Below are 26,687 nucleotides of genomic sequence, written 5' to 3'. Positions count from 1 at the left end.
TGCTTCACTGACAGCTTATGCAGAAAAAGTTCAATAGTTCAATCATAGCATTTTGTTATTCTAATCACACACACACACACACACACACTCTTCATAAGCTGAACTGTGTTTGAGTACACCAGTTTAGAAAAACAGCCGGCGACACAGACAGTTCCATTCATCCTTGTTTTTATTAGGAGCGACACCTAAAACGAGCATGCTCAACGTTTATCATCATCAGAGATGGAACCAAGACATTTTTTTTATTTTATTTAGTAGAAGTGGGGGAGAAAATGAACTCCCGCCAAAGCAGGTATTCCATTTCACAATGTGCTTTTGTGCACAATTCCTTCAATTTTGCAGTCAGACTATTCCAAACAGTGGGGCCTTCTCCTTGTTCATTTCCTCATAATAATGTCTTTGTCAATAACAGCTGGCTCTGCCAGGATGTCCACAAATCTAAACCGCTGACTCGCAGACACTTTTCAACACATGAATAAAATCATGAAAGGAAAATAAATAAGGACGGTAGAGGGAGGGCGGGTTTGCATTCCCCTTGTGACTCTCTATTGTCACATCTACATCTGGCCCTGGTTAGAGCACAAGGCCTGGGTGACGCCTGTCACTCGCTGGGAAGTCGGCAGAAATTTGACTCAGGGGGATATAAGTGGGAGGAAACGTTCTTATGTGCACACACACACACACTCCTGGTTTAAGTAGCAGATTTTGATCTCTTTCCATAAAACTTGTTTATCACAAGCAGTGCATAGTAGGTTCCTTTTTTTAAACTAATAGTTAAACAATTTAGATATAGAAGAAAAGGATTTTGGACACGAGAGGCAATTTAAAGCACATTGTGTTTTTTATGAAATCAATTGAGCATGTTTATTGGAAAATCTGATAAATATTTTAAAAGTATTTTCCACCTGACTCTGAATCCACAGCTTTAGGGCATAGCTTGTTTTTGGTATCTGTTTGTTTTCAAACAGATAAAGTTTAATATGTTGTTTAGTCTTAGTTAGTTAGACCAATTAGTTTTTAGAGTTACTTTAGTTTGCAAGCTAATGGCTAACAGGTATAGCACCAAGCTATGAAGTGCTTTTTACTTCAATTCCTTTATCGTTGTTACACCTTGTACAACATAAATTGCAATGCTCTTCTGGATTGCACAAACACATAAGTGGCTCAAAAGAAAATAATATATATCAAAACAAACAAACAAAAACAGCAATTGAAGTAAGGACTACAAGTAGGAACTAATTAGCTCCCAATATATAGTTTATTTTTATTTCCTTCAGTTTAGCTCAAACAAGGATAGAGCTTTGAAAGTCTAACATCATTTGGTAGTGTTTGTAGCTACATTACTAAGATACAGAGATGGTGTTTACTTTTATTGCTAATATTAAAAAAAATAATTCTTTCACTATTTGTGCTTTTTAAATGCAGACAGATAAAATGAGACTAAATATGATCCTGGTAACATTTTCTCTCCTTCATAAATGATTCCGATGTCACTGACAAAAAAACTGAAATGTCTGACTTATGTGTGTGAGTGTGTGTTTTAGGGGGAGGCAGAGGTTAGAAGAGTGATATTCCTTTCAAAGATTAATTTGGTTCCCTGTAGTTATTGTTGCTCTCAGAGCTCATTTCAGTTTAACCCTCCAGTTAAAGAAAGGTAACCCAACCCTGTCTATGCACTTTAAGACGACCTCAGCCGTCAGCCTAAAGCAGCAGACATCTACGGAAGACATATATGTAAGGCAGGGCCGACAGCACGGGAACAATAGCGCCTCTGTGCCCCAGCACCCCTCTGGATCACATTTCCTTCGAAGCCCAGATCGAAATGTGGTGGGGGCCGTAGCAAACAGGGAGAGAAAGCCACACGAAGGGGAGGGTGCCGTGTGTCAATAGTGATTAGGATCATGATCACAAATGTTGCTGGTGAGCGGCACAAAGAAAATTGAGACATAAGAGTGAAATGAGGTGGAGGAGGGGAACATTTGGCCCTTCTGAACTTTACTGTTTAGTTGCTGATGGTGGGGAATGTCTACTAGACTTTTTTAAGATAAACAGTCATCTTTTAGATTGTTGTAAAAAAATTTTTTAAAAGTTTAGATTTTCTTTCAAAATCAGGACAACAGTGACAAAAAGCAAAGAATTTCAAGCTTAAAATACTTTTTCTGCATGGAGGCATAACTCTAAGAGATAAACCCAGTCCAATTTCTGTCCTGAGAGCTTATTTCTTTAACATCTTATTTGTTTAACTTTGTGCCAAAATATATGTTTGAATTAGGAATATTTTTGTTAGTTTATGAGTGTTCAAATAATAGGGGATGTTATATTCTTTGATGCAAGAAAGGAAAAAAAATTATCATTAACAATGTTAACCACTTTTACTCTGATAAAACAAAACAAGAATGGTGTAAAAACTCTTCTTTGGCTGCACAAACCTTTGGAAATCAAAGTCAATAGATGAGTAGCGGGATTGCAAGATGGCCCACAGACCCCAGAAAAAATTTGACGCCTGGTGGAAGAGAAGAAAAAATTAGGACCATGAGTTATTTCCTGGCTGGACTTTTAGACAACTAGTGTATGACAGAAGGAAATGCTTAAAAAATAAAACAAAACAAAACAAAGAAATTCTGGATTTGATAGAAATCCTTTTAACAAAACATTTTACTACACAGAGTGAAGTCTGTAAAATGGCTGACCATGGTACCGACCCAAAGATTGGGTTTAAAAAAAATGTTAGCATATTTTGAGAAACTGATGGTTTTACGTTTTTGTAACTTGACTTCATTCAGTTAAATATAAGCAGCAAAAAAGAAACAAATACATTTCAGTACTTAACATTTAATTGTTAAATGTTCATGAAGGACTTGTGATCTATGTAGTTTAAAAAATCAAGGTGTTTTGTTCTAAATAGGGTTCAAAAGCACAGGCCACAGTGGGGTCAGATGTTAGTGTCTAACTCCAAACCATTTTAACTAGGCAACTGCACACAGTCTGAATTAAAGATGGCTCAGTGAATGGAAGGTCTTCTAACTACAAACAGCTGGTGAAACAATAATCCCAGTGAATTTTTAAAGTAAAAACGTAGATTATGCTTGCAGTGTTGTCCTTTTGGCGTAAGAAAAAAGAAACAAAAAACCCCCAACACTTTGGTGACCTCCAGTTGCTTCCCAAACTGCTGCAGCTGCATGCCAGTTGCACGCTGCTCAGTCAGAATGACAAACCTCGGTATTGAATGGTTCCCTCCTTAATGGCTTTGCTCACTTAGGCTTGCAGACTTCCATGCCTCCATAAATTTCTGTTGTTCTCCACCCGTATTGTAAATCTTCATGGTAAGGCCACTAATAGCACGTTCTAATCAGCTCCAGACAGGCCTCTGTTCTGGGGCCCAGTGATATAATCACATTTTTATTTGATAATCAAATAAAGGGCGGAGTGAAATACTTGAGGAGTATTGTGTGGTTTTTCTTTGGCTCTTTTTTTTTCTTCCAAACTGGCAGATTTTCATCACTAATCTCTGTCTTTAGTTGGGGGAGAAAAGATTGAGTGTGTTCCCATTATGATTAATAACTGCTCTCCATTAAGAGAGCGTTAATCTAGCGCTGAGCAGGAACTGTCAGTGGCAGGGTGTCATTGAGAAAAAAGGCAGAGGAAATGTGTGGGAAGAGTGACATCACAGAGCCACGGGCCTCAGCTTCAACACGGGGGGGATTCCTGCCGAGGAGAAGAGGACTTGCAAAGGCCCCACTGCGTTTTGGCACCATTTGGCAGAAGTTAGGATGAAGCAGCAGCTTCACTCTGCAGATAATTTGGCAACTGGCCACACTTTGTTAAAGCCGCTCAGCTTCTTTCAGTGCAGGCTAATTTTCAAAAGTCATCTGTTAAATTACCAACTCAGACTAGACTATAGTAGGAAATCAGTGTAGTTTGAAGATTTAGCTGAGGCACAAAATTGTTGGATAAAGACAGAAGTAATAAATGCAGACTAAGTAGAGTGAAATGAACTTAAAAAATTCAAAACCTGAATCAGCTGTATCATTTATCTTTAACATTGGGAAACAATCATCATATAAATATGGTTTAAATGTAAGGCTGCAATATTTCAGGGTGCAACTTTTAAAGATAAAAAAGGATATTCTTATAAAGTTATCATAACACTATGTATTTACCACCTGTAAACAGTCACTAGAATAAAACATACTTGTAACAGTTCCAGTGAGCAGAAGCATTTCTTGAAATGACTCACCTATGAGCAAAAAGCTTTTAAAGATGTGTCCTACATTTGAGAAGCATATAAGATAATTTTGACCCTTTGTACAGAAGCTGAAGCTGTACCCATTCCTGCTATTATCAATTTTGATGTGATTTTCTTGAGATCACTAGTTATTTATCTCGTTATCTTGAGATAATCAATGTAATTTTATCTCATTATCTAAAGAAAACAAAGCCCATTTTTTCAGGATAATGTGGTGTTATTTTAAAAACCAAGCTTTTTTTCTCAAGACAACAAGACGATTGTTACAAAAACAAGTTGTTCTTGTAGGACACTCCATGTCATCATGTAGTATCACTTAGAGATAATCTATATCAGTAATGGATTGAATAATAATGCATGTTTTTTGTTGTGACATTTTCAGCTTGACTCTGCATGACTGCCCTGATTTCTGATAAAATAACCCTTTTGTTTAATTGTAATTTTAAAAATGTTTCCAGTTACCACGAGAAAATGAGCATTTCTAAGTTAATAATAAAATAAATATATTTTAATATAAAACCCTTACATTGAAAAAAACAAGTTCTGTTATGTCAAGATAACATCGTACAAATAAATTTCTAAGCATGTCCTTTCTTGGCCATGTAATGCATCAATGACAAACCTTAATTAAGCACAACATTCACTAAATAAAACAGCGCTATCCTTTCAGAAGTGTTTGTACTTAGTATCATTCATTTTGACACGCGGACTGATAAAATGAGATGAGCTGGAAACTCATCTTGTTATGTGCCAGTGAACAATCTCACATCTGTCTGTCAGAGAAAATCTGAATTCAATCAACAAGATGTTATCGCTTTTACCACTCCATTCCAGGCCACATTTCTTCCACCAACCATCAACCCCCACACCACCCCTTTTCTAATTTATCCCTCTCTGTTTCTTTGGCCAAAGCACAAGTTATTTTAAAAAGTAATATGCTTCTTCATCACTTCTGGGCTATTTCAGGAGATATCCACACCACCCCAAATTGCTTGGACAATTCTGCATATTGTGTTTGAGTCGTGGAAGTGCTTTTAGACAGATCGCCCAGCACCACTTGAGCCACCAAAGAATGAAAATTGTGGTCATGAGAAAAATAATTTTGGCTGCCGTCTTTCATTTTTTCCCTGCGGCAGTTTCTAATCAGCTCAGACGGAGTCCATCAAACTTTGAACAGCCGTGGCTCAACAGTGGACGGTTCGGTTTTCCTTTTTGGGGGGCTGGAAAAGTAAACTGTTAGAACGTAATAGTGAGGTGCTGCCATCCTGCCATTTAAGACGTCTGCACACACAAATGGAAGCTGTTGAAATACACCCACTAATCTCATAATATGAAGACGTTTGAATCCCTCCAACTTAAAAAAGGGGAGAAAAAATGGCTGTTGGAAAGGTTGTCACTTTCTGAAGTCTCTCAGAAAAGTTTAGGCAGCACACAGTGACTTGTTTCAACAAAGTAATCAGGAGCAGACACTTACAAGTGAGAACTTGCAGACTTGAATGTAGAGCTGCGTAACCTCTGCCTCTGTTACTGTGACCTCACATCCTGAGCTGTGTTTGTAACTCTCCAGATAGGCCGCCAGCCAGTCCCTCTGCAGCTCTCGGCTCGGATAGAGGCTGTAGTCCACATCGGTCACTCCTCGAGCCCAACACACACACAGTCACATGTTAGTCAAACTATTGTCAGTCTAAGAATTAAACAAGTTACATGTACTAACTACCAGTTTTAGGACCTGCCACTGAGCCACACCAGCTCTCGGGAGAAAAGCAGCATTTAAAGTCCAGTCAAATAGTTAAACATTTGTCTTCAAACATTCAGCTGTAATAATTAAACAGAAAAAGAGCACAGACACTCAGAGCTTCCTGCAACTCATACTTAAGCTTGCAGTTTGTAATTTCTTTTACTGATGTAGCTCATTTTACTTCAACTTTTATTGCATCTAAATAACTTCATAGTTCACATTTTGAAGGAAGCTGTGTAATGTAGGATATATATTATTTGCACCGATCTACTCCTTTTTTTTTGGTTTTAAAACCACACTTTACAAGAAAATGCTAAACTTGCTTCATGCAAAAATATTCATACTGCATACTTGTTATTACAAAAATAATAATTATCTGAAAATAAAAAAAACATTTCCAAACAAGCTGGACCGTTTTTCATTTTAACATAAAGCATTTTTTACAACAAAAAAAAAATACTTGCACTGTTTTGCAGTTTAGTTTTTTTTTTAAGTCTGTAATGTCATTTAATGAGAGGAAAACAAGAATGTGTGAAATTAAAGGGGATTTTATTGTTACTACAGAAACCTCACCAATAATAATTATCTACATTCTGTAAGAACTAGGCAAAGTTAAGGGTTTTGATCAAGTTTGAAATATGTTGCAGATATTATTCATGTTGTGATGGTTTCTAAGGTTGCATAGAACCTTTAATCAGGACTGTAAGTAATAAACTGCACTAAATAAAGTTTAGGCAACATAAATTATTACAGTATGTTTTTGCTTTTTTTAAAATACATTTCTACAGGTGTACTTTTACATCCACTCATACTGTCTATAATTCTGCCTTGTGACTATCTGAAACTCACATATAAACTTTTTTTGCACAAAGACTTTGTTCATTCTAATTTGCAACTATGGTCAGTGTTTAAAGGTTGAACATAGTTTACACAACAGTCATACTAAAAACCTCTGGTATTTCATCTGAACTTGTGGATGTTTTGCTTGTCATGACCTAAAAGTTGAAGAATTTAAAAGTGGAACTCTGCCATTTTTTAAAATCCTAAGAGGTCTTTTTTTGTTTTGTTTTACTTTTTTGTTAAATATGTTTTACTTGTCATCTAATTCAAACTAAAAAAAAAAAAAAAGTGTAGCGTTCCAAGCTTTAAAATTGCAGTAAGTTACTGTGTATATGGTGTGCATATGAACTCACATGCAAATCAATTTCCCTTTCCTTCATCTTGAAGGTTATTAAGGTCTTTGTTGGCCTGGTCCACATGAGATATGTTTTGATTACTTACATAAAGGGAAAAAAGAAAATAAAAAAGAAAACAATAAAAAACAAACCACCAAAACATTTCTCATGTGGACCAAGCCAACAAAGACCATAATGGCCCTCAGGAGGGACGAGAGGGAGTATATGGAGGAACTTGTTTAGGTTTTCAAAGCTTGGCACTTTTAAGTTTGAAGTAAGAAAGCTTCTTGCATTAGAAGCACAATGTTCACAGAAAACAAAAAAAATGTCAACTAGCCTTTAAAAAAAAACCTTCATATTTACCCCACCTGCATGACTGAGAATCTTCATTAACATATTGAAAATGGTTTCCCTGCTTGTAAAAAAATCTGGTTTGTAAACTTTGCTGTAATGAAAACTGTAATTTAGTAATTTAATGTAGAAAGATAAAATGATGTCAAAGATAAATCTCAATGAGGACGTACAATGTGTACATCCGTTTTTTTCTCAAGCAATCTTATGACCGGCCATCAAATACATCTGGAGGCAAATTGATCTTCTCTTCATCACAACAAAGACCTACCAGCAAATTCATTGAAGTGGTTGCCGATATCAAACGCCTGGTAGTTGTAATCTGCATATTCATAGTCAATAAATTTCACCGTTCCTGCAGGAGAAGCAAAGGGATGACAGTAGCAGTTACCAGGACAACACATCCAACACGTTTGTGGTATGGACGCACAACTGACAGCCCTCGCCCTGTTAACTGAAAGCACACAACCTTGTGGAGGTCAAAGCAACAAGGAGTCTCTTTAGAAAGAGTCCCTTTGGGTAACTTTGCAAACTGAGTGTGAATGATAAGCTCATCACAATAAAGAATGGTACAAATTTGCTTTTCAATGTAAAACAAAACAATGATTAACAGTGGAAAACAAGATGGTTTTCCTCACCCTCTTTGTGGTTGTAGATTATGTTTTTTGTGAGAAGATCGTTGTGGCAGAGGACGGTCGGAGAGTCGATCTGCGAGAGGTGCCTCTTCAATGAGTCCATTTCGGCTGATAAAGCCTCGCAGCTGGGCACCTCCTGTGGAGCTGCAGGCCTGGAAGAAGTAAAAGCAGTAACTTCTCACTTTTTGGTTTTCTGTTGCTCCAATATTTTCAGGAGTGTTTTCTGAAAGACAAAAGTGTTGGGAGTTGTAACTATAAAAGGCCAACATTCGCAGCCTCAATTCAACTCTCAGGCTCTGTTTGAGATCACAAAAAAAGTTTCACTATATGGTGTGAATCATTGAAGCTGATTGGAACATTCATTTTATGAAACAACGTTTGTAATCTAGTGGGGACAAAAAGCGTGATTTTGACAGATGTAACAAAATGTTTGGTACATACCTCAGTTATATATTTTTTTGTTGTTCACCAAATGGTGTGGCTTCCATTTTTTTTTTAGTGGAGAATAACCCTCCCAGAAACAGAGACAGAAAAAAAAAACCCGAACTTTCTATTTGGGAGCAAGAGAGAATTTTTAAACAAATAAATTCACCATAAAATAAAATAAAACAATCACATTATACTGTTTTCATATTTGAACTGTTATCAGGCTGTTTACTGGCCATGTGTTAAAAAATAAGATGAAGTCCAAAACTGAAAGGTGTCTTTCTTCTGTTAGGAAAATCATATTAAAATTACCGTGTGATGCAAATAATTTGACCTAAACTTGATAGTAAATATTAAAAAATTAATACAGAACTAAATATTACATCTCAGTGTGAAAATACAAAATAATTTAAATGTTAAACCTTGTAGCTTCTCAGCTAGCTACATGCTTGTATTTTGTTCACACTAAGTGGAGTTTAAACACCTAACGTCCCTATTAAATTAAATGTTTTGTCACCAGGGGGCATTTTAAAGTACAAAAATTCTGTCCCTTTTGGCTTTCCATAAGGCCACCTCTCACTCTCATCTGCTGCAGTGGATCAATGGTTCAATTTGACCAGAAAACGTTTCCACACAGCTGATTTGAAACAAACAAGCAGGTCTTCATCTTCTTCAGCTTCATCAGTCTCAAGCGCTGAAGCAATTCTTGCTTTGCTTTGCTTTTGCTTTGCTTTGGCCAAACCAAACTAAAACAAGGATACCCGACAACCTAACAGATTGGATGGGACTCAAACTGAACTCAGATTAAAAGCCAGTGTAAAAAAATAAGTTTTCAGGCCGGATTTAAATGACTGAATAGACTCTTTAGTGTGAACATCAAGGAGAAAGGAGAAAAATGGAAAATATTTGTGGGTTTCAGGGCAGTTTTAAAATTATAGAAACTTGTAAAAAGAAATAACAGCTTGTAGATTTATCCCTAAAGATTTTTTTAGTGTTATTATTATTATTATTATTATTATTGTTATTATATTCAACAACAACAGCTTCAGGTTTTTTTTTTGAGCAACTAATGGGTAAAAACGTGGAGTGAGAGCGCAGATTCTGAACTTTATCATGAACTCTTTACAGGAAGAAAGTGTTTGTAAACCGGCGAGCCTCGGTGAGAGGTTACATGCCTTGTTTTCACTCTGTTGATTACTCAATCTATCAAAGACAGAACTGAAGTCCTTGGACGTCGGCGCAAAATGCACCTGGAAGAAACGCTGTGCAAGCATCCATCTCCTAATTAATTTTTGTATTTCCTTTTCAGTCCCCACCGTCGGCCCTGACAAGAGGCTTCCTTAAACAGTGTTCTTTAAACACTACCTATTTATTCGAAGGGGAACAAACACGTGCTCCAGTGTTATACACACCAGAGGACATGATTTAGAGAGGCCTGCGAGGAACGCACAATAAAAAGCAAAAAAAGAGGAGCCTTGTTTATGGTCGTGACACTAAGGCTCTGCTTTTTTATACAACACCACCTACACATTCTCAACAACAAGTTTGTTATTATCTTCCTCAAGTCTATTTAGTCAGTTTTTCTGAGCTGAGGAGAGATAGATCAAGGGCAGGTTGTGTTAGGATCTGGGTTTTTGTATTTTGTTTTGTCTTCATATTTCAGTTCGAGTTTGTTTGTTATTTAGTTGTCTCTTCCCTGTGCCTCAGCCACCATTCACTTCTCCTCAGTCACTCTCTCTCTTCCCTTTTCTCACCCATCTACACCTGCCTCTAGCTCCTTAATCATCTCACCTGTGCCCACTTCCACTAATCACCCTCTGCCTTTAAAAACCCGGTCACTTCTCTCACTAGCCGCTGGTTCATTGTCATTCTTTGCCTCCCTGATGTGCCATCCTTCCGTTTGCTCGTGCCTTCTCGTCTCCCAGTGGTTTCTCTTGTCACAGGTCTGTTCATGTTTTGTTTAGTTAATGTTTTTGAATTTAGTTTAGATTTTGCTGCCACGTCAGCCTTTGTTTTGGGTTTGCCTCTTATTTCTAAATAAATTTAAAATTTAAAATAAATTTAGTTTTTTTTTAACAACATGAGTCTGCGCTCAGGGTTCGCCTCCTTCCACCCCGTTCATGACAGGTTGAGTGAATAAAAAAAGGTTAAGATCTAAACTGTAACTTGCATAAAAAAGATGGTTACTAACTTGCTCCCTGCTTAAGTTTTGACCTTTCTAATGAACTTAATACAATAACTTTAAAGGTTTCTTAAAATACACTTTTATACCAAACTGACAATAAAATCCTCTATAATTTTTTTTTTCCCATTTCACAATTTTATGCGCTATAGACTCAAAAAGGAACGTTTAATCACATATACTTGCCTATAAAATCCTTGTTATTGAACATCGACCCCGTCTGACATTTACAATTCATCTATATCCTCTCCAATCTGAATTGAAGCACACATCTGAATGGTGAATCACCCTGATTCCTTTTCAACTCATCTGTTCCCTTTAACCTAACATACTGAGTTTATCATAGGAGCCCGCGAATACTCGGATTGAAAAGCGAAAATGAAAGACTCGCATTGACTTTAAATGGAAACCTGTCGTCTTGCCATCAGATCTGTTCCTCTTTTCTCTGTCCTTTTCATGAAATACGCGCGTTCGAGTGCGCTCGCCTCCTGCTCCCCCTGTCAAGTCTCTGTAAAGTAATTAGTGGAATTTCCTCCTCTGGCGCTTCATTATCAATGTGCCTTATTTACATATGATTTCAAACACCAGCCGTGCACTGCAGATTTTTATTTATTTTTTTATTTTTTTATTTTTCAGTTTAATGTGACATGTGGGGATGCAAAAGGGAGACACAGCAGGGGGTCTTTTGGGAGGGGGTGGGGGAAAGAGGTTGCACTCATGCTTTCCATTGCTTTCCTTTTCTTTCTCCCCTGTCTCTGACTTGCACCATGCCCTCTCTCTCCCTCTCTCCGAACCTCGCAGCTGCTGCAGCTTCCTTCGCTCCCCTCCACCTCCCGTCCTCCTCTCTCCTCCCCCTGTCTGTTTCTCCATCCTCTCTCCCACAGCGGGTGGCTTGAGAGCTGAAGACCTCCTCTGCAGGTGCAGCCTCTTCCTGCACTCTCTCTGCCTTTCTTCTGCCGTTTCCTCTGAAGACCACATTCACATCAGCACTCGAATATAGTCTCAAGTACAAACGTTTCTCTGATGCATATTTAAAGCCGTTTTCTTTTTTTCCCCCCATTTGACGTTTCGACCTCTGTGTCATGTCACACACACAGTTGCACTCTCAAGAGACAAGTGGTTATGCATATAAACACACTGCATTTTCAAACTTAATTTATTCCCAAAGTAACATGTAATTTCATAAATTATAAACCTCATATTTAGGTTTAGTATACGTTACATTTTTTTTATTCTAATGTTCCAGCACTCTTATGAGTTATACCCTATTTATTGATAATTTCCAGGACGTTTTAATCACTTTGAAACCCCTTTGTGAGCAAATGTCTCACAATATAGCACCATCTGTTGGGGCTCTGAATGAGGTGCAGTTCACTCTTGCAAAAGAACTTTACTTTTTAGTTTAGTTAAGCTATGTAGTAACCACAATAAAGCTCTGTTTAAAACTAAGGCCCCAAAAGAAAAAGCAACAGTGGAGGGCAGTCTGGAGATACAAGACAAAAGGACATGTTCTCTAATTTAGCAGCATGAGATGAAATTGAACAGTTACACACTGTAACTGTAAGCTCACTGGGTCCAATTTAACCCTGCTGTTGTCTTCATTCCTTGTTAAATAGTTTTCTTTTGAAATGACTGCCCCAATATATCTCATAAGAAATCCATGATAGTAAGTATATTATCACCTAATGCTATGATAAATCTTTTTACCCACGTATGTTCTTATGAACAGTACAAACTTGGATCTTCTGTTGGATTTTTATGGTCTTATAGATTTTACTGACTTGAGTATTTTGAATAACAGTATATTGTTTGGTCATTGTGCTGCCACAGAATGAATTGTAAGCAAGGCCCCAAAAAATCTTTAGAGATCCGAGAACAGCTCTACATGTAATTGAAACAAATCTTGTGATTGTTTATGTGGATGCCAACAGGTGTGGTTCTCATGGGGGAAAGATTCTGTTAGGGAGGGATTCCTGCGCAGGTTACCATAGAAGTCAAAAACGGGGAGTGATGTTTATGTGTGTGTGTGTGTGTGTGTGTGTGTGTGTGCGTGTGTGTGAGTAGCCACTCAAAAACAATGCATTTGAGGATGTTGAAAAGGAAATATGTCCATCTGCTGAAGTTAATTTTTAACACATAATGTCTCATTGGCTAATTTCCAATGATCTGTAATCTTTGACAGAGAACAGCACAGTGTAAAAGCTGAACAAAACACCTAAAGTGTAATGGAAATCTCTTAAATTTATTTTGTCCGCTTCAATTCCTTGCATGGGCAAAGTCATAGAATCTCAAATCAATCAGTTTTTTTTACAAAACAAAACAAAAAAATTCAATTTGACCAGAACACAACAAGATAGTGAATTTAGTTTTATTACATTTTACTTAAATTGGTTGTATTTCTCATGAATGCTGTAATTTTGTTGTGTTGTGACCTCTGTCTTTTTCTTGGATATTTGTAGGCCTATTTCTTATCTGTAAATCCTGAGAGCTTCTTATCATAGAAGAGCCACATCTGGGATCTTTTTTTATTTTCTTCTGGATAACACACTCTGTTATTAATTGCCCTCCCCCATCGGCTTTAAGTCAGAAACCCAGACCCTTCCAGTTTCAGTTTGTGTGGACTTCTGACCCCCTTCACTTCTGTCCCCATTCCAACACAAACAGGGTTCAGTGTTTGACCGATAAGGGAGAGCTTAGCAGGAAGCTCGTGTCCAAGCGTCTGTTTCTTTGTAGTGTCTGAAGGGACCCCTCACACCTCTCACCCTGTGACCCCTGTCAGACATAATGCAATGTCACTGCCACAAAGGCTGCTCCCCCACTTCACATCCCCACAGCCTTTACTAACGTCCGCTCACTGAGAAGCCAAAAAAAAAATCGGAGAACAGATTTTCCTAAAAAGCAACACGTGTAAACAGTAAAAGCCTTAGCCATGAATGTGGGAAAATGTTAAACCGTGAAAGACATTGGTGCTATCTAAAAGATATTTAAAAACCTGGAAACTGTGTCCGTTTCTGTTATAAAAGATGTCAGCATGAGTCAAACTCCATCCACTTTGGTGGGTATTTTATTTGTTTATTTAGGAGGTGCCAGTTTTAGCAGAGCAGACAACTGAAACCTTTTTCACACATCTGCATCTTCTTACAACTGTCATGACAACAGACATTTTACAAACCCTTAATCACATTAATATCTGGCATTTTTTATATTTAGAATAGAATAGAATTCCTTTACTGTCATTGTACAAGAAAGCACAATGAAATTTAAAAAATAGCAGCTCTCGAAGGCAGTGCAAATATTTAAATATAATATAAATATAATAGATAATAATTCATGCAGAAATATTATTGTATTGTAAATTATAGTTGTATTTACACAAAAGTACTACTATATAGTAAATTATTGAAGTACCTCGCGGTGTAAGTGTAGATAGAGCGTTTGCATAACGTGAGACTGTGTAACATAATTGGGGGTACTATTATGCTGTTGGGGCTTTGCATTGGTTTTTGTAAGATTTTTTTTCCTGTTTGGTCTTCTGTTTACTGTGTTCAGATCTACATTGGTCATGTAATCTTAGCCATAGTTTACCTCAGTGATCTTTGCTCTTAGCTCCCCTCAAACCTGTCTCTGTTCAGAGACAAGTTGTATCGTGGCTTACACTTTACCTTTTGGCGCTCCTCTGCTCAGCTGGGCTGTTGTTTATGTTTGTCTGCACCAGTTTGAGAAAGTGGGACATTTTGGTCCAGAGCAGAGGTTCAGCCGGCAGGCCACGTTTTGGCTGGATGGAGTGGATTTTTCCCATCTCGGCTGCGATCAATCTGCAGAGAGAAGACATTTTCTCAGACGACCCTGGCCAGTGCTGTTATTGCACAAACAACCATTATCAGAGCAGAAGTACAACTCCCTTTCCATTAAGCGTGCTTATCTTGTTCTCTGTTTCAAAAAAATAATGGTCTTCCCTGCATATGTGACCTTTCAACCACTGGATTTTTTGTTTTGTGTTCTTGAGAATTTCAGCAGTGACATGAGATGTGGGTCTTTACTACTGATTGTAAGTGACAGAGCAGAGTGATTGATGTCTGCTGAGGCCCTGGCTGCTCAGCCTTGACCGGCCGTGTCGTGTCCTACTGTCCTGTGCTGTGAGTAACGACACAGACCTGTTACATAAGAGTGATGAATGACACAGGGGGCATGAATAAACAACATTGCTCAACATGAAGAGTGACTCAGCTGAAATACTAAGAAAACACCTTCATCAGATGAAACAAATGAAAAGCTTAAATAAAACATGTGCACATGACCTCCAACAATAATCACAACGCAAAGTTTACAATCTGCTCCTGTTAGTTCATATTATCTCCAAGCTCAAGCTCCTCAATATCAGGATAAACAATTTTCTTTTACTTATATTTGTTAATTGTCATTTACCTTAATAATAGCATAGGATTAAAATATTCTAACTTAAATATGATATAAGGTTTAGTTTAAAATACATGCACAATAATGTTATTTTATCAACTGGTTGAAACATTAAATAATTTAATTTCTACAGTCAATATGAATTATAGAATATTAGCAATGTTTATAAAATAAATTAACAGGTGCATTTTTTTAAAAAAATCTTTGATAAATAAAAGATTAGAATGTGTGTGTAGGGGGAAAATGTCTTAAACTAAGATGGACACCCATGATCTTTTATTCCTAATACAGGAATATGAAGAAGCATAATTCAAATGGATGATAATGGCAAGAGAAAAATAATGAAACCTTTGTCAAGCAGCGTGAAATAAACTTCATATTTGCAGAAGCCTTCCAAAACTTTACTAAAAGAGAGAGAGAGGTGAAAGACTTAAACAGAGTCAGCATTATCTTGTCTCGGTTCAGAGGCATCTAAATTGTACCATCTGACAGTGGAAATGTGTTTGGTGGTGAAAAAAAAAAATCAGAAGAATGTTTTATGGATGGATGGATGGATGGATGGAAATTTGTCTTCAACGCAGCTCCAATTAAAAAACACAAAAATTTACAGTAATTAAGAACACTTAAAAGCACGTTCTCACACAGCAGATAAAAGCAGCGTAGTCCATTTTGTGTTATTTAAAATAGTTATTCAGAAGGGATAAATGATTTCTTGTAACTGTTCTTCTGTGCCAGTGGGGTTCTGTATCGTCTGCCTGACGGCAATAATACTAAGGAGTGTTGCAGGGGGTGAGACACGTCAGCGATGATTTCCTCGTCACTGAGGAAATTTAAGTCTAAAAAGTCTCTGTCACGTTGCGTTCATGTTGAGTTCAGTGCAGAAAAGTTAAAGATTTTAAAGAGGAATTGAAGCTATCAAAATCACATATTGTTTAAGGGCATCAATTGGAATTTTTAGGACAAACCTCAATCTGCTCATACTGTATGTGCTTAATAGGATGATCAGTACCAACTGTGGCTGGACTGCAGATGAGAGAAACATACATTGTTGAAAAGGAAATGGCCACTAAAGTTTGTGCTTTCCAAGCTAAATATTCTAATAAATATGTTTTATGTGTAACAGGAAAATTGTGCTCAAGTTGAGTTCATGGTAGCTCAAAGTGGCACAGCTGATCTTAAGGGAGACACTCTGCAACATAACAGAGTTAAATCTTTAAACCAGCTGCTGTGAACTGAGAAAAAAAATGGACTCTGTGGACATCAACAAATGGCATCATTGTGTGAAACAAGGCACATTTCCTGCCAGTGATATATGTGTAATAATCTGTACACATGTAACAATGCAAATAAAAAAAAAATTCCCAAGAAAATAAAAAGACCATAAATTTCTTTCATCCTGTTTCTGCTTAAATGACTTTTCTGAGGATTTTAGAGAGAGTTTAGACGGCTCTTGCGGCAGAGACCTGTAGATGGATGGTTGTCGCAGTAGCTCATCATCCAGCACTGCTCCCCTAACAAACTCATAGCAGATGCCATTCTGGAAGCTGCAGTAGATCTCAGGACCACAGCCATGGGCATGGAAGACCTGGAACATCTCCACCTCCTGATCCCGGTTCACGTAGAGTTCTGTCATTCTGCCATACAGCCGCACCAGAACACAGCCGGGCTCCTGGAGGGAGCCCACAAAGCAGCCAATAAGCTGGTTAGTGATCCCTTCTGTAAATGCCTGGAAGGAAAACAAATTCAAAGGGTCACTGTTTGATTTCATAAAGTTCCAACAGAATGCAAATGAAACAACATAACTCAACAAATAAAACTCATCAATAATAAATCCTAAAATCCTAATAAGTGTTGAGAATGCAACAGTCTCTTGTTTCAGCCATTCTGGTTTGTTCAGTTTTGGCAGTTCTCTCTAACGATCTGCTGTGTTTCATACTTCAGTGCAATCTGATTCATTTTTAAGTAAATACTGCTTTTTGGATAGATCATATTGATTTTTTTTATTTTTTTTTTTTTATTTAAAAAAATTAAGCATTAAAAAACATCCATACTGCATGCTTTGAGTCAGGATTGAAAAAATATTGCTATGCATTGACTGAAGGCAGGTAATGGGTCAGCACTAAGTCTAAATCACATTTTTTCAAGTGGACAATAAGGTAAACATCATTGTATTGTTTAGTATCTTTTTGTATTTAATAGTATCATATTTATTTACAGGTCACTGATTTGATGTATCATTTCCAAACATTAGGGTTTCTGCCTCGTTTTGTGAAAAAGAAAATAGAAATAGAAATTTCCTAAAAACAAGGGGAATTTATGAGAACTAATTGGGAATTAATTACAAATTGGTGCAATCTATGAAGAACCCCCTCTGATTTTGAATTGTTTTGGCAACCTTTCCCTTCACTGAGAAGCAGGAGTTCTAAATATTTAAATATTTTTTTACCTTTCAAATCCTTCCACTGTGTTAAAAACTGCATTGGAGACAGGCTTGGGGGGGCTGATTTGAGATAATGTTTGGGGGGAGGTTTTAAAGAGGGTACACAGATCACAGAAAAGGTTCTGGTCTAAAATTTTTCTTACCTTAGCTAATGTAAGTGGAGAGGATATCACTACTAATGTTTTAGCGGCCTTGTTTAGCGTATGGCCTGCTTCACTTGATAACTAAAAAGGACTTAAAACAGCTCTTGTGCCCAGGAGGCTAAAACTGTTAAATTGGAAATCTTCAGCTCTTTATTTCCAGTTCTTTAAACTGGAAATAAAAAAACAGTTTGTCTTTGGCTCGTAAGGCTGGATCATTTAAAATACTCTGGGATCCCTTTCTGTCCTATGTTTAAGGTACAGATAGTCAGATCATTCTGAACTGAGCACCACAGTGATGTGGCTTGATGTGTGTAGATATACATATATGCAGTGTGTTATTTCTGATTTCTTTTTTATCTTTTATTAGTTTGTTCTTGTTGTTTTTGTTTAATTGGACGTTTTTTTAACTTGACATCATGATTTTCATCAGTTATGAGTGATTTGTCCAAGTTTTTTAACAAATTAAATTGTAGCATTAAAAATCCTTTTAAATATATTTAGATAGTCACCATTTGTTATAATTCTAGGTAGATGGCTTTTATATTATCATTGCACCCAACTTATTAGAAAGTGACAGATATTTTGTGGCAGAATGTTGATCAAGTCTTGTATATTTATTCTGATTCTAATTACACAGTGAAGCTAAGATATGTAGTCTATCACTGTAGACTGTAACTATCAGAACCGTGGGAAAGATTAGTCATTTAATGCACAGGATTTATAAAGTTTTAGGGTTTTATATCGGTACCAGCAACACACTTAACAGGGTGATAAATTAAAAACTACACAAGTGAAGTGGAGTGGAACAGTGGGGTAGTGGTTAGAGCTGTCACCTCCCAGCAAGAAGGTTCCAGGATGGCATCCTGACCTGGGGTCTTTCTGGGTGGAGTTTGCATGTTCTCCTTATACACATGTGGGTTTACTCCAGGTACTCTGGTTTCCTCCCACAGACCAAAAACCTGCATGTTAGGTTAATTGGTAACTCCTAAAATTGTCCCTAGGTGTGAGTAAGAGTGTGAACGCTTGTTTGACGCTATGTGTCCCTCTGATGGACTTGCGACCTCTCGCACAGTGACTGCTGGAGATAGACACCAGCTCCCTGTGACCTGGAATGAAGAAGTGGGTAAAGAAAATGGATGGATGGACAAGTAATGTGAGATAAAAATAAATTGAACTGACATAAAAGATGAGTAATTTAGAATGTTAAAGATTTTAACAGATATGACTTAACAAATAAGAAGTTTATTGAGTGACAAAGTTTTCTCACAGAGACATTTGAACAGGTGGATCTTTCTTAGCACATCCAGCAGTGCTGATCCAGAACAGTCTGTCCTGTTCTGTTTATGTACACAGAAAAACCACAGTGATCACTGTTTGTCTGCAAAGGCTCTCTGTGACATATGTTGTCACTCAGTGGTTTCTCATTCTAAGCCCAATCCCTGAGGTATTTCCTCAGTTTCAGATGGGACCTGAATACAACAGTTTCTCATCTAGATCGAGACTGAACAATTATGGCCACCTTGACATTTCATTTATTATTTATAAAGGAATGGAAGGCTGATTTTAGTTCCCTTTTTAGTGCACTTTTTCCCCTAATTCATTCAATGTTGTATCCGTTGTATCCTAAAACACATACAGTATCAGTGGCCCATTTTACAATACAAACAAAGCTAAAAGTAATTCAATACTTAAGCACTGTGGTGTTTTTATCATCCTACTTTAGGTAAAACAATAAAATAGAGCATTAAAACTTTTTATACATTACATTCAAAGTTAGATTATTATTTTCTGTTGGACTAATCACTTAACTTGAGATAAATTCAGAAAGTTGTTTTTCATTAGTTTTCTTCATTTGAGGTACAGCACCCTTCACATTTGATGATTTATTCGTTTATTAACCTTTATTTAACCAGCTAAATTTCAGTAAGATCACAGATCTCTTTTTAAAGGGAGGCATGAGCCTGAAGGCATCCTAACATGCATTTTTTTAAACTGTGGGAGGAAACCAGAGCACCCGCATAAAACCCACAGAAACACAAAGAGAATATGTAAACTTCACATAGAAAGACCCCCAGGTCCAATCCGGGGCTTGAACTTTAAGACCTTCTTGCTGTAAGGGGACAGCTCTAATCACGTCTCCATCATGCCTTCATCTCCATGATACTGATGCAACCCTCTTGACTCTAGCTACATGGTAGAAGAGTAGAAGATCACACCACACTACGACAACATTACCATCATTTGTGGACATGATGGGGTCGTAGCCCACATGTGAATCTTACTTGTGACCAAACGACCAGCGAGTCGTGTGGTCACGTTTTTAATGGTCAGTCAGTTGGCTACTTGTGCTTGTGCACATTATTTTGTTGTTCACCTCCACCCACATTGTACTTGCCTCAGCTTGCTCTTCACCCACCTTGGCAGATGCTCCCAAATTGAGTGTGTCGCATCTCTGAGAATGTCGCTCATCAATTAAGCACAATCCAGTGAGATGCTACCTTTAATATGCTCCTGAAGACTTCACTAAGACCCTGCAAAGACTATCCACATACTGGCTGGGGTTTTTTTGTTTGTTTTTTTACATTGTATCACTGTTGTTATCCAGTGTGAAGAGGGCCTAACAAAGAAGAATGACAAATTAGAAAATGTCACACACTGTAGAGCTCAGTTAAAATCATAGGTGTGACAACAGGAACTGTCTGACCTCCACCTGACAAACACAATACTTCATTAATGTGACTTCTGAGATTGAAGAGGTGAAGGAAAACATCTACTCCTCTGTGTACATTTCAGGACCTGGTGCAGATTGAGAGGTCACCCACCCAATGTGCAGTCACCTCACAAACATAAACCCTATTTCTCTGAAAAATTGGACCTTGTGTTTGCACATGGGCCCAGTATGGGGTTATGGATGCTTTGGAAATACCAAAAAGTATTTCTAAATTCTTCTTTTGATATTTAGTTACCTTGTTTTTTTTTTCTTGTAGTTTTATAACGAAAGTGTCCTAGAACTTTATAGCACCAAGCACTTATCATGCATACCTTCAGTTCAGAAATACCAATATATTGTGAAAACAGAGCATTAGAGTAATGTGCAAACATACATTAATTGGTGAAAATTGCATAAAAAGTTACTATTGATAGTGAATCCATCATATGCTTAACAAACTGTTTTATTTTTTTAGCTGGTTTTATTTTTATTTGCTGCACTCTGAGTGAACACTGTTTTGCAAAAAGACCAAGGGTTTGGTTATTTCATTCTAAGCCCTATTAACATTTTAGAGGGTTTTGTTTTTTTGTCTTAAAAAATGATTACAGAACAAGCTCAAGAAAAAAAAAACTTATCTTGCTTGGAGCAGTTTCAAACCTAGCTCAATGAGTAGCGTCCTAAATCACTTGCATTCATGGATAAATATGTTTTGTTTGTTTTTCCAGGCAACAAGCTTTATTTCCTCTGCATCCTTTTTTGTCAAGCAAAAAACAGAAACTGTTTGTAGGGAGTCATAGAAGTGATGTATTGATATAAGCCCAATCAAATCCTGCCTGGACAAGGTCAGAGCATGTTTTCAGTCACAAGTCAAGTTATCTCTACTTAAATTACAACACCACTGAGTAAAAGAAACATGACTAAACAACTCTTTTAATCTAAGCAAAACAACAAAAACATGGTTTCAACAAATGCAGGATGCAACTAAAAAAATAAAATGTTGTACACATTAAAAAATTAAATCATACAATAAAACATAAAAACAAAATATTAGACTACCAAGTCTTGCTGTAAACACTTTAAACTATGTGTCAGTAAATAATAATATGGACATTGTAAACCTCTGAGTACTAGTTACCAAAACCCAGAATTCACTCTACTCTTTTTTATGTCTAAACAAGATTATTCAATTTGTAACTTTAATGTTAATCTTGTTTGTATTTAGGTCTGTTCTTGATTTGAGCACAAATATGATAATTCTGTTGAGCTTGTTAACAAAAGAATCACAGGTAAACATTAAATAATAATTTATATGAAAAGCACAACTTGTATTTTTCACTCAGGACAAACAAGCCAATAGAAAATTTTACTTCCCATAATGAAACATTGAGCATTTTGGATAATTCAGTTTAACATGGTCGGAGATGTTTTCTGATATCAGATAAAACCAAACAGAGTACAGTGTGTTATGACATCGGTTTTGGTGTACAGTGGTCTAACTCAACAGAAAATCCTTATTATCTGAAAGAAATGCAATGAAAAAATATCAGTTGTACTTTTGAAGGCCAATTGTTTGAGTTCACTGGTAAGAGCTGTCACCTAAACCGCCATGGTCTTTTTTGTTTGGTTGTTTAAGGAACCATATAGTTTTGTTGTCTAATAAAAGGTACATCTTCAGTATTTTCAATATGCTCCAAGCAAAAAATAAATAAATTACCATCTTATTGTGGTGAGAGTGTTTGACACCTAACAAGCTAAGCGCCAGACAAAGCATGATTCAATAACCCTTATGTTGACAACAACATGAAGGGATCACACTAGGGATACTCTGGAATGAGGCCAGGGAGAGAGACTTGTTTGAAGCCCCCTGGTGGCCAAGCTTTTAACAATGGGGTCCAGCTGGGCACAGCTTAGGCAAGCTACATGGGACCACCCTCCTGTAAACCCACCACCTACAGCAGGTACTGTAAGGCAGTGATTCCCAACCCTGGTCCTCGAGGAACACTATCATGCATGTTTTAGTTGTTTCCCTGCTTTGACATACCTGATTTGAATGAGGGAGTGATTAACAGGCTTCTGCAGACAGAAAGGACGTGCTGAAAAGCAGGGAAACAATGAAAACGTGCAGGATAGTGTTCCTTGAGGACCAGGGTTGGGAACCGCTGCTGTAAGGGACCAGTGCATTGTGGTTTGCGTGACAATCAGAAGACTTGGTAGTCTGATCCCCATTTGCTAAAATGGACTTTAGAGCTCTGGTAGTCAAAGAGTTTAAGCTTGTGTGTGAGGCCGAGAAATCTCAACTAGATATAGTCAGGCTCATCTTGAACTATAGAATGGCCTATGGAATCTATCTCCTGAAGAGGAGATAGATGCTATTCTACTCTAGAGTGGTCCTGGGTACAAGGCAGCAAGCTGCATGAGCTTACTTACAGTATATCTCAGATATTATTGACCAGATGGTGGAGTATGTCAGGTAACTTTCCTGGATTAAAGCTATAAATTGTCTCCCACTCTCAGATCTCTCAAAAAGAGTTTTGAATGTCAGCACTCAGAGAGACACTTGGGTCTTCTGACTATGATTAGTAGGACATTCTATGAGCTGAGAGAGATTTTGTTGGCTTTCAACCACTGGTCCTAATTAAGAATAGCACAGTTAGTGTCCTTCTGCAGTAATTCTAGTTTTCCACACCTTTTTTACAGTGTTTATTTAAATGTTTTTAAAAATGTGAATAAAGTATGCAATGAAATGATTTAATTTTCTTAAACTTTTTATATAGCCAACTAATTTGTAAAGTGTGTAACTAATGCATTGACCTTGCAATTTGTATGTCTGTAATTTTTTTAAATTTATTTTCTAGATTACTTCCACAGTTGTCATGATGTCATTTCCTGTCAGCTGTGGCTGCTGGCTTGTGAAAGATGTGACTGTACTAAGCCATTATTTGCTAATTAAGGCAATTTAGCACACATTTGAATGTAATGGTTTTATGCATTTGTTGAATTAATGCAATGTAATACATAAAGACAAAATTTAAATGTCCAAGTTGATCTACGCTTTGAGATAAGTCCAGCTGACAACTAAAAATTATAACAAATATGTAGCTGCAAACAAGAATCAGACTTGTTTGAATTCTTGTTTCAGTAAACTTTCTTTGACTCAAACTAAACTTTGACTCAAACCTTATAAAGTTTCTTCTGGAACTTTTAAATATACATATAAAATTGGATGTTAAAATTAAGCTTAAAAGCATATCTGCTAACCAATGAGGATACTAATGACCAATGTCAAGCCGTAGTGTGTATTTTTAAAAATGCCTGTCCCCAGGAATGGTATTTATTTTACTGTATCTGCCTGTGAGTTCATTGTCTGTTAGCAAAATATTTGGACACATTTTAATGTACCTAAAAGTAATCACTGAATGTACATCTGCAACTGATTAAGCTTTGGTTCAAGATGGCTATAAATCATTTACTTTTAACAACAGTGAACTAAAATGTGGTGTAGTAGTAGCTGAGAGTCATCCCCAACATATACTCCAAAAGCTAAAAGATTACACAAAATCCATTATTAAAAACTTAGACAGGCAGGCGATATGGATTCTGTCAAGAAATGCTAGTTTCATTACCTGTGACTTTGAATGGGTAATGAAACTAGTCCAACATATCCGGGTATCCAGGTGTTCTCATACCTTCATTTGAATGTCCTGCATCTTCCAGTGAGGACGGAGTCTGCTCAAAAGGTCCAAGATTCCTATCCTAGGTTCATGCTCATCAATGTAAATGTCCACATGGAGAAGCTGATTTTTAGACTGAGTGAGTCCACTGTCCATTTTAAGAAAAAATTGATAAAAAAAAAAACGTTTAATATTGAAAAGGTTTTTTTTTTCCCTCACAATTCTCCAGCTGGATTATGCCCAAACTTAACCTTTGCTTAAAACATCAGTTGGGCCAGTGGAATCATAACTCATGGTAGTCCAGTGATGGGTAAATAAACTCAACTTAAAAGATCCCTAACTTAAACTTGGTCATATTGATAAAAGGAGTCACCAGTGGCATTTGCAAGTCAGTGAAATTATCCATTTGTGTGTCTCAGTCAGCAGTGACCCAGTTGGCCAATCAGAGGCCAGTGTTACTGTGGACACCTTCAACTCCTCTGCTACATTTTAAATATTAACCACTGGTGGACTGAGCATGCTGTAATGGACTCCCAACATGTCCTGGGTGTATAATGCCTCTTGCTGACTGCTAGAGATAAGTTCCCCTCACCTTGGCCCCACTATGACCCTGAACAGGACAAAGGTACATTTATGCATATCTAGGGCACCAAGTAATAGTGAGCATTCTTTTAAAAAAGATATAGGAAAACAAGATTTGATATGTATTTTGGTACATTTTCAACAGGAAGTAACAGATTTTTCAGTTTGTCTGTTCAGTTTAAGATTAGGTCATGCTGCCATTTGGCTCAGATAAGACTAGTGGCCTTGTACATTTTTGCTGATGAACTTTGCTTGAAAGGTGGTATCTTACAATGTTAGGTTAGACATATTCTGCTGATTTAAATTATCTCTTGGGATTTTCTGCTCAACATTACCTTAATAATGTAATAAATTGATAAAAAAAATTAACCTGGGTTACATCTCCTTTCTCTTTTCTGCTACAAAAGCTCATTTTTAAAATATTTGTATCCGCTCTCTGCTCAAATCCACCAGAAACAATGTTTTTAAAAATCTTCACTTTAATAAGCATTTTAAAAAATGTTGTATTGTTTTGGATGTGACCTTAAACATTCTTTTGTAAAACATTTTGTATTCTTGTTTAATTTTTTTTTTAATTCCAATGTTAACTTACCCGTTTCTTACATGTAAAAAGAAAAAAATATTCTTTAGTCAGATATTAATTTTATTGATTTCACATTCTGTTATGATACCAATGCAGTGGGGTGAGAGAGCAAATATGCCTTGTGTCACTTTGACCAGCAGAGGCTCAATGTTTAAAAGGAAGCAGGACAATAAAATGAAGTTGAGGTGGATTTATTTAAGAACTGCAGGTCATATTTAGAGCAAGTAGCTGGCTTTTTTTGGTCTGACCACCGGACAGACTAAAAAAAAACCTCTTAAGGTTAACCCTAACCCTAACCCTAACCCTAACCCTAACCTCTTAAGGCTCTAACAAGGTAAGAGATCTTTGCATAGGCATTAAAACAACCAAAAGGTGATCTGTCAAAATTATACCGCCTTGTATAAATAAAGTCATTACAATGGTTTGATTAACCTTCAAAAATGTCTGGAGAAAATGCCTTGGAAAAATGGATTGAAACTTCTGGTTGGTGAGTAGGTACACGAGCCTGAATTAGAGTTCATTTAAAATCAAGATTACCAAAAATATTGCCTGGCTGATCTACATGTTAATGTGGGTTTTGCTGTTGTTCAAATACCTTGCAACATGTTTTTGTTTCACCCAAGCATAATGCCCTGGTAGCTCAGATCTGATTGTATAGTCTCTGTACCACTGAGATCATGATATTTTTTTTGTTGGACCGTTTTTTCAGGGCCAAAGTTACTGGTAACAGAGAGAGGATACAATGTATGATAATTAAAGGTTATTTTAAATGCCACAGATTGTTCAAACAGTTCTTCAAATCAAGTTGTCTTTGGAGGTAGGTAAGACTGATTAGTGAGATGTCTTAAGTTATGAAAGCCTACAAAATTTCCAAAGAAAAATGTTATTTCTGATTTTTTTTTTTTTAACAGGATTCCAGAGGCAGCAAGTTCCTGGAGTCCAGGGTGGGAGGGGACAAGGCAGAGAGCGATAGATGAGAGCAGAATGGTAGGATTCTTTCAGGTGAGTTTGACTGATCTGACTTCTCCTTTCTTGGTATGTAGGAGGTTGAAGATATATTTTTGTCATTGGGGAATCAAAGGAGCTTTCATAAAGCTCAACACAGGACATGGGATATTCATCAGTTTTATGAAGAGTACTGTCTAAGCTCAGCATTAAGTAGCAGGTGCATAATCATGGTAAATAAGCCTCAGCTGTAGGTGATAGTGATGGGCAGATTGATCCAAATATCACTAATTTTAATGTTAGTATTAATATCAATCAATATCAGTGTATTGGGACTGATACTTTAGTTTTTCTGTATGAGCTGCTGCGGTTCAACCGGCTGTTTGTCTATGTCTCGCTACTGCCAAGTGCCGCTCTCGTATTAGCTCACCACAGAGGGGGCAC

General features: G+C 37.0%; 1 protein-coding gene across 1 annotated transcript in view; it reads right to left on the bottom strand.

Annotated features, from left to right (window-relative positions):
- The window catches only part of LOC108248197 (ethanolamine kinase 1-like), a 29,442-nt gene extending 4,857 nt beyond the window's left edge, over positions 1 to 24,585 (bottom strand). Inside the window, exons 1-7 of the mRNA XM_017436816.3 lie at positions 24,149 to 24,585; positions 16,633 to 16,895; positions 14,416 to 14,568; positions 8,149 to 8,297; positions 7,782 to 7,865; positions 5,721 to 5,881; positions 2,430 to 2,503 (exon numbers count right to left, since the gene is read on the bottom strand). Of these exons, the coding sequence (XP_017292305.1) occupies positions 2,430 to 2,503; positions 5,721 to 5,881; positions 7,782 to 7,865; positions 8,149 to 8,297; positions 14,416 to 14,568; positions 16,633 to 16,895; positions 24,149 to 24,289 (1,025 nt within the window). The 5' untranslated portion in view covers positions 24,290 to 24,585. The remainder of the gene's footprint in view (positions 1 to 2,429; positions 2,504 to 5,720; positions 5,882 to 7,781; positions 7,866 to 8,148; positions 8,298 to 14,415; positions 14,569 to 16,632; positions 16,896 to 24,148) is intronic.
- Between the last annotated feature and the right edge of the window lie 2,102 nt (positions 24,586 to 26,687).

This window comes from Kryptolebias marmoratus, linkage group LG11 (assembly GCF_001649575.2).
Source record: "Kryptolebias marmoratus isolate JLee-2015 linkage group LG11, ASM164957v2, whole genome shotgun sequence".
In the NCBI taxonomy this organism is placed as follows: Eukaryota; Metazoa; Chordata; class Actinopteri; order Cyprinodontiformes; family Rivulidae; genus Kryptolebias; species Kryptolebias marmoratus.
The sequence above is the reverse complement of the archived record's forward strand: the minus strand, read 5'-3'. Positions and strand labels throughout refer to the sequence as shown.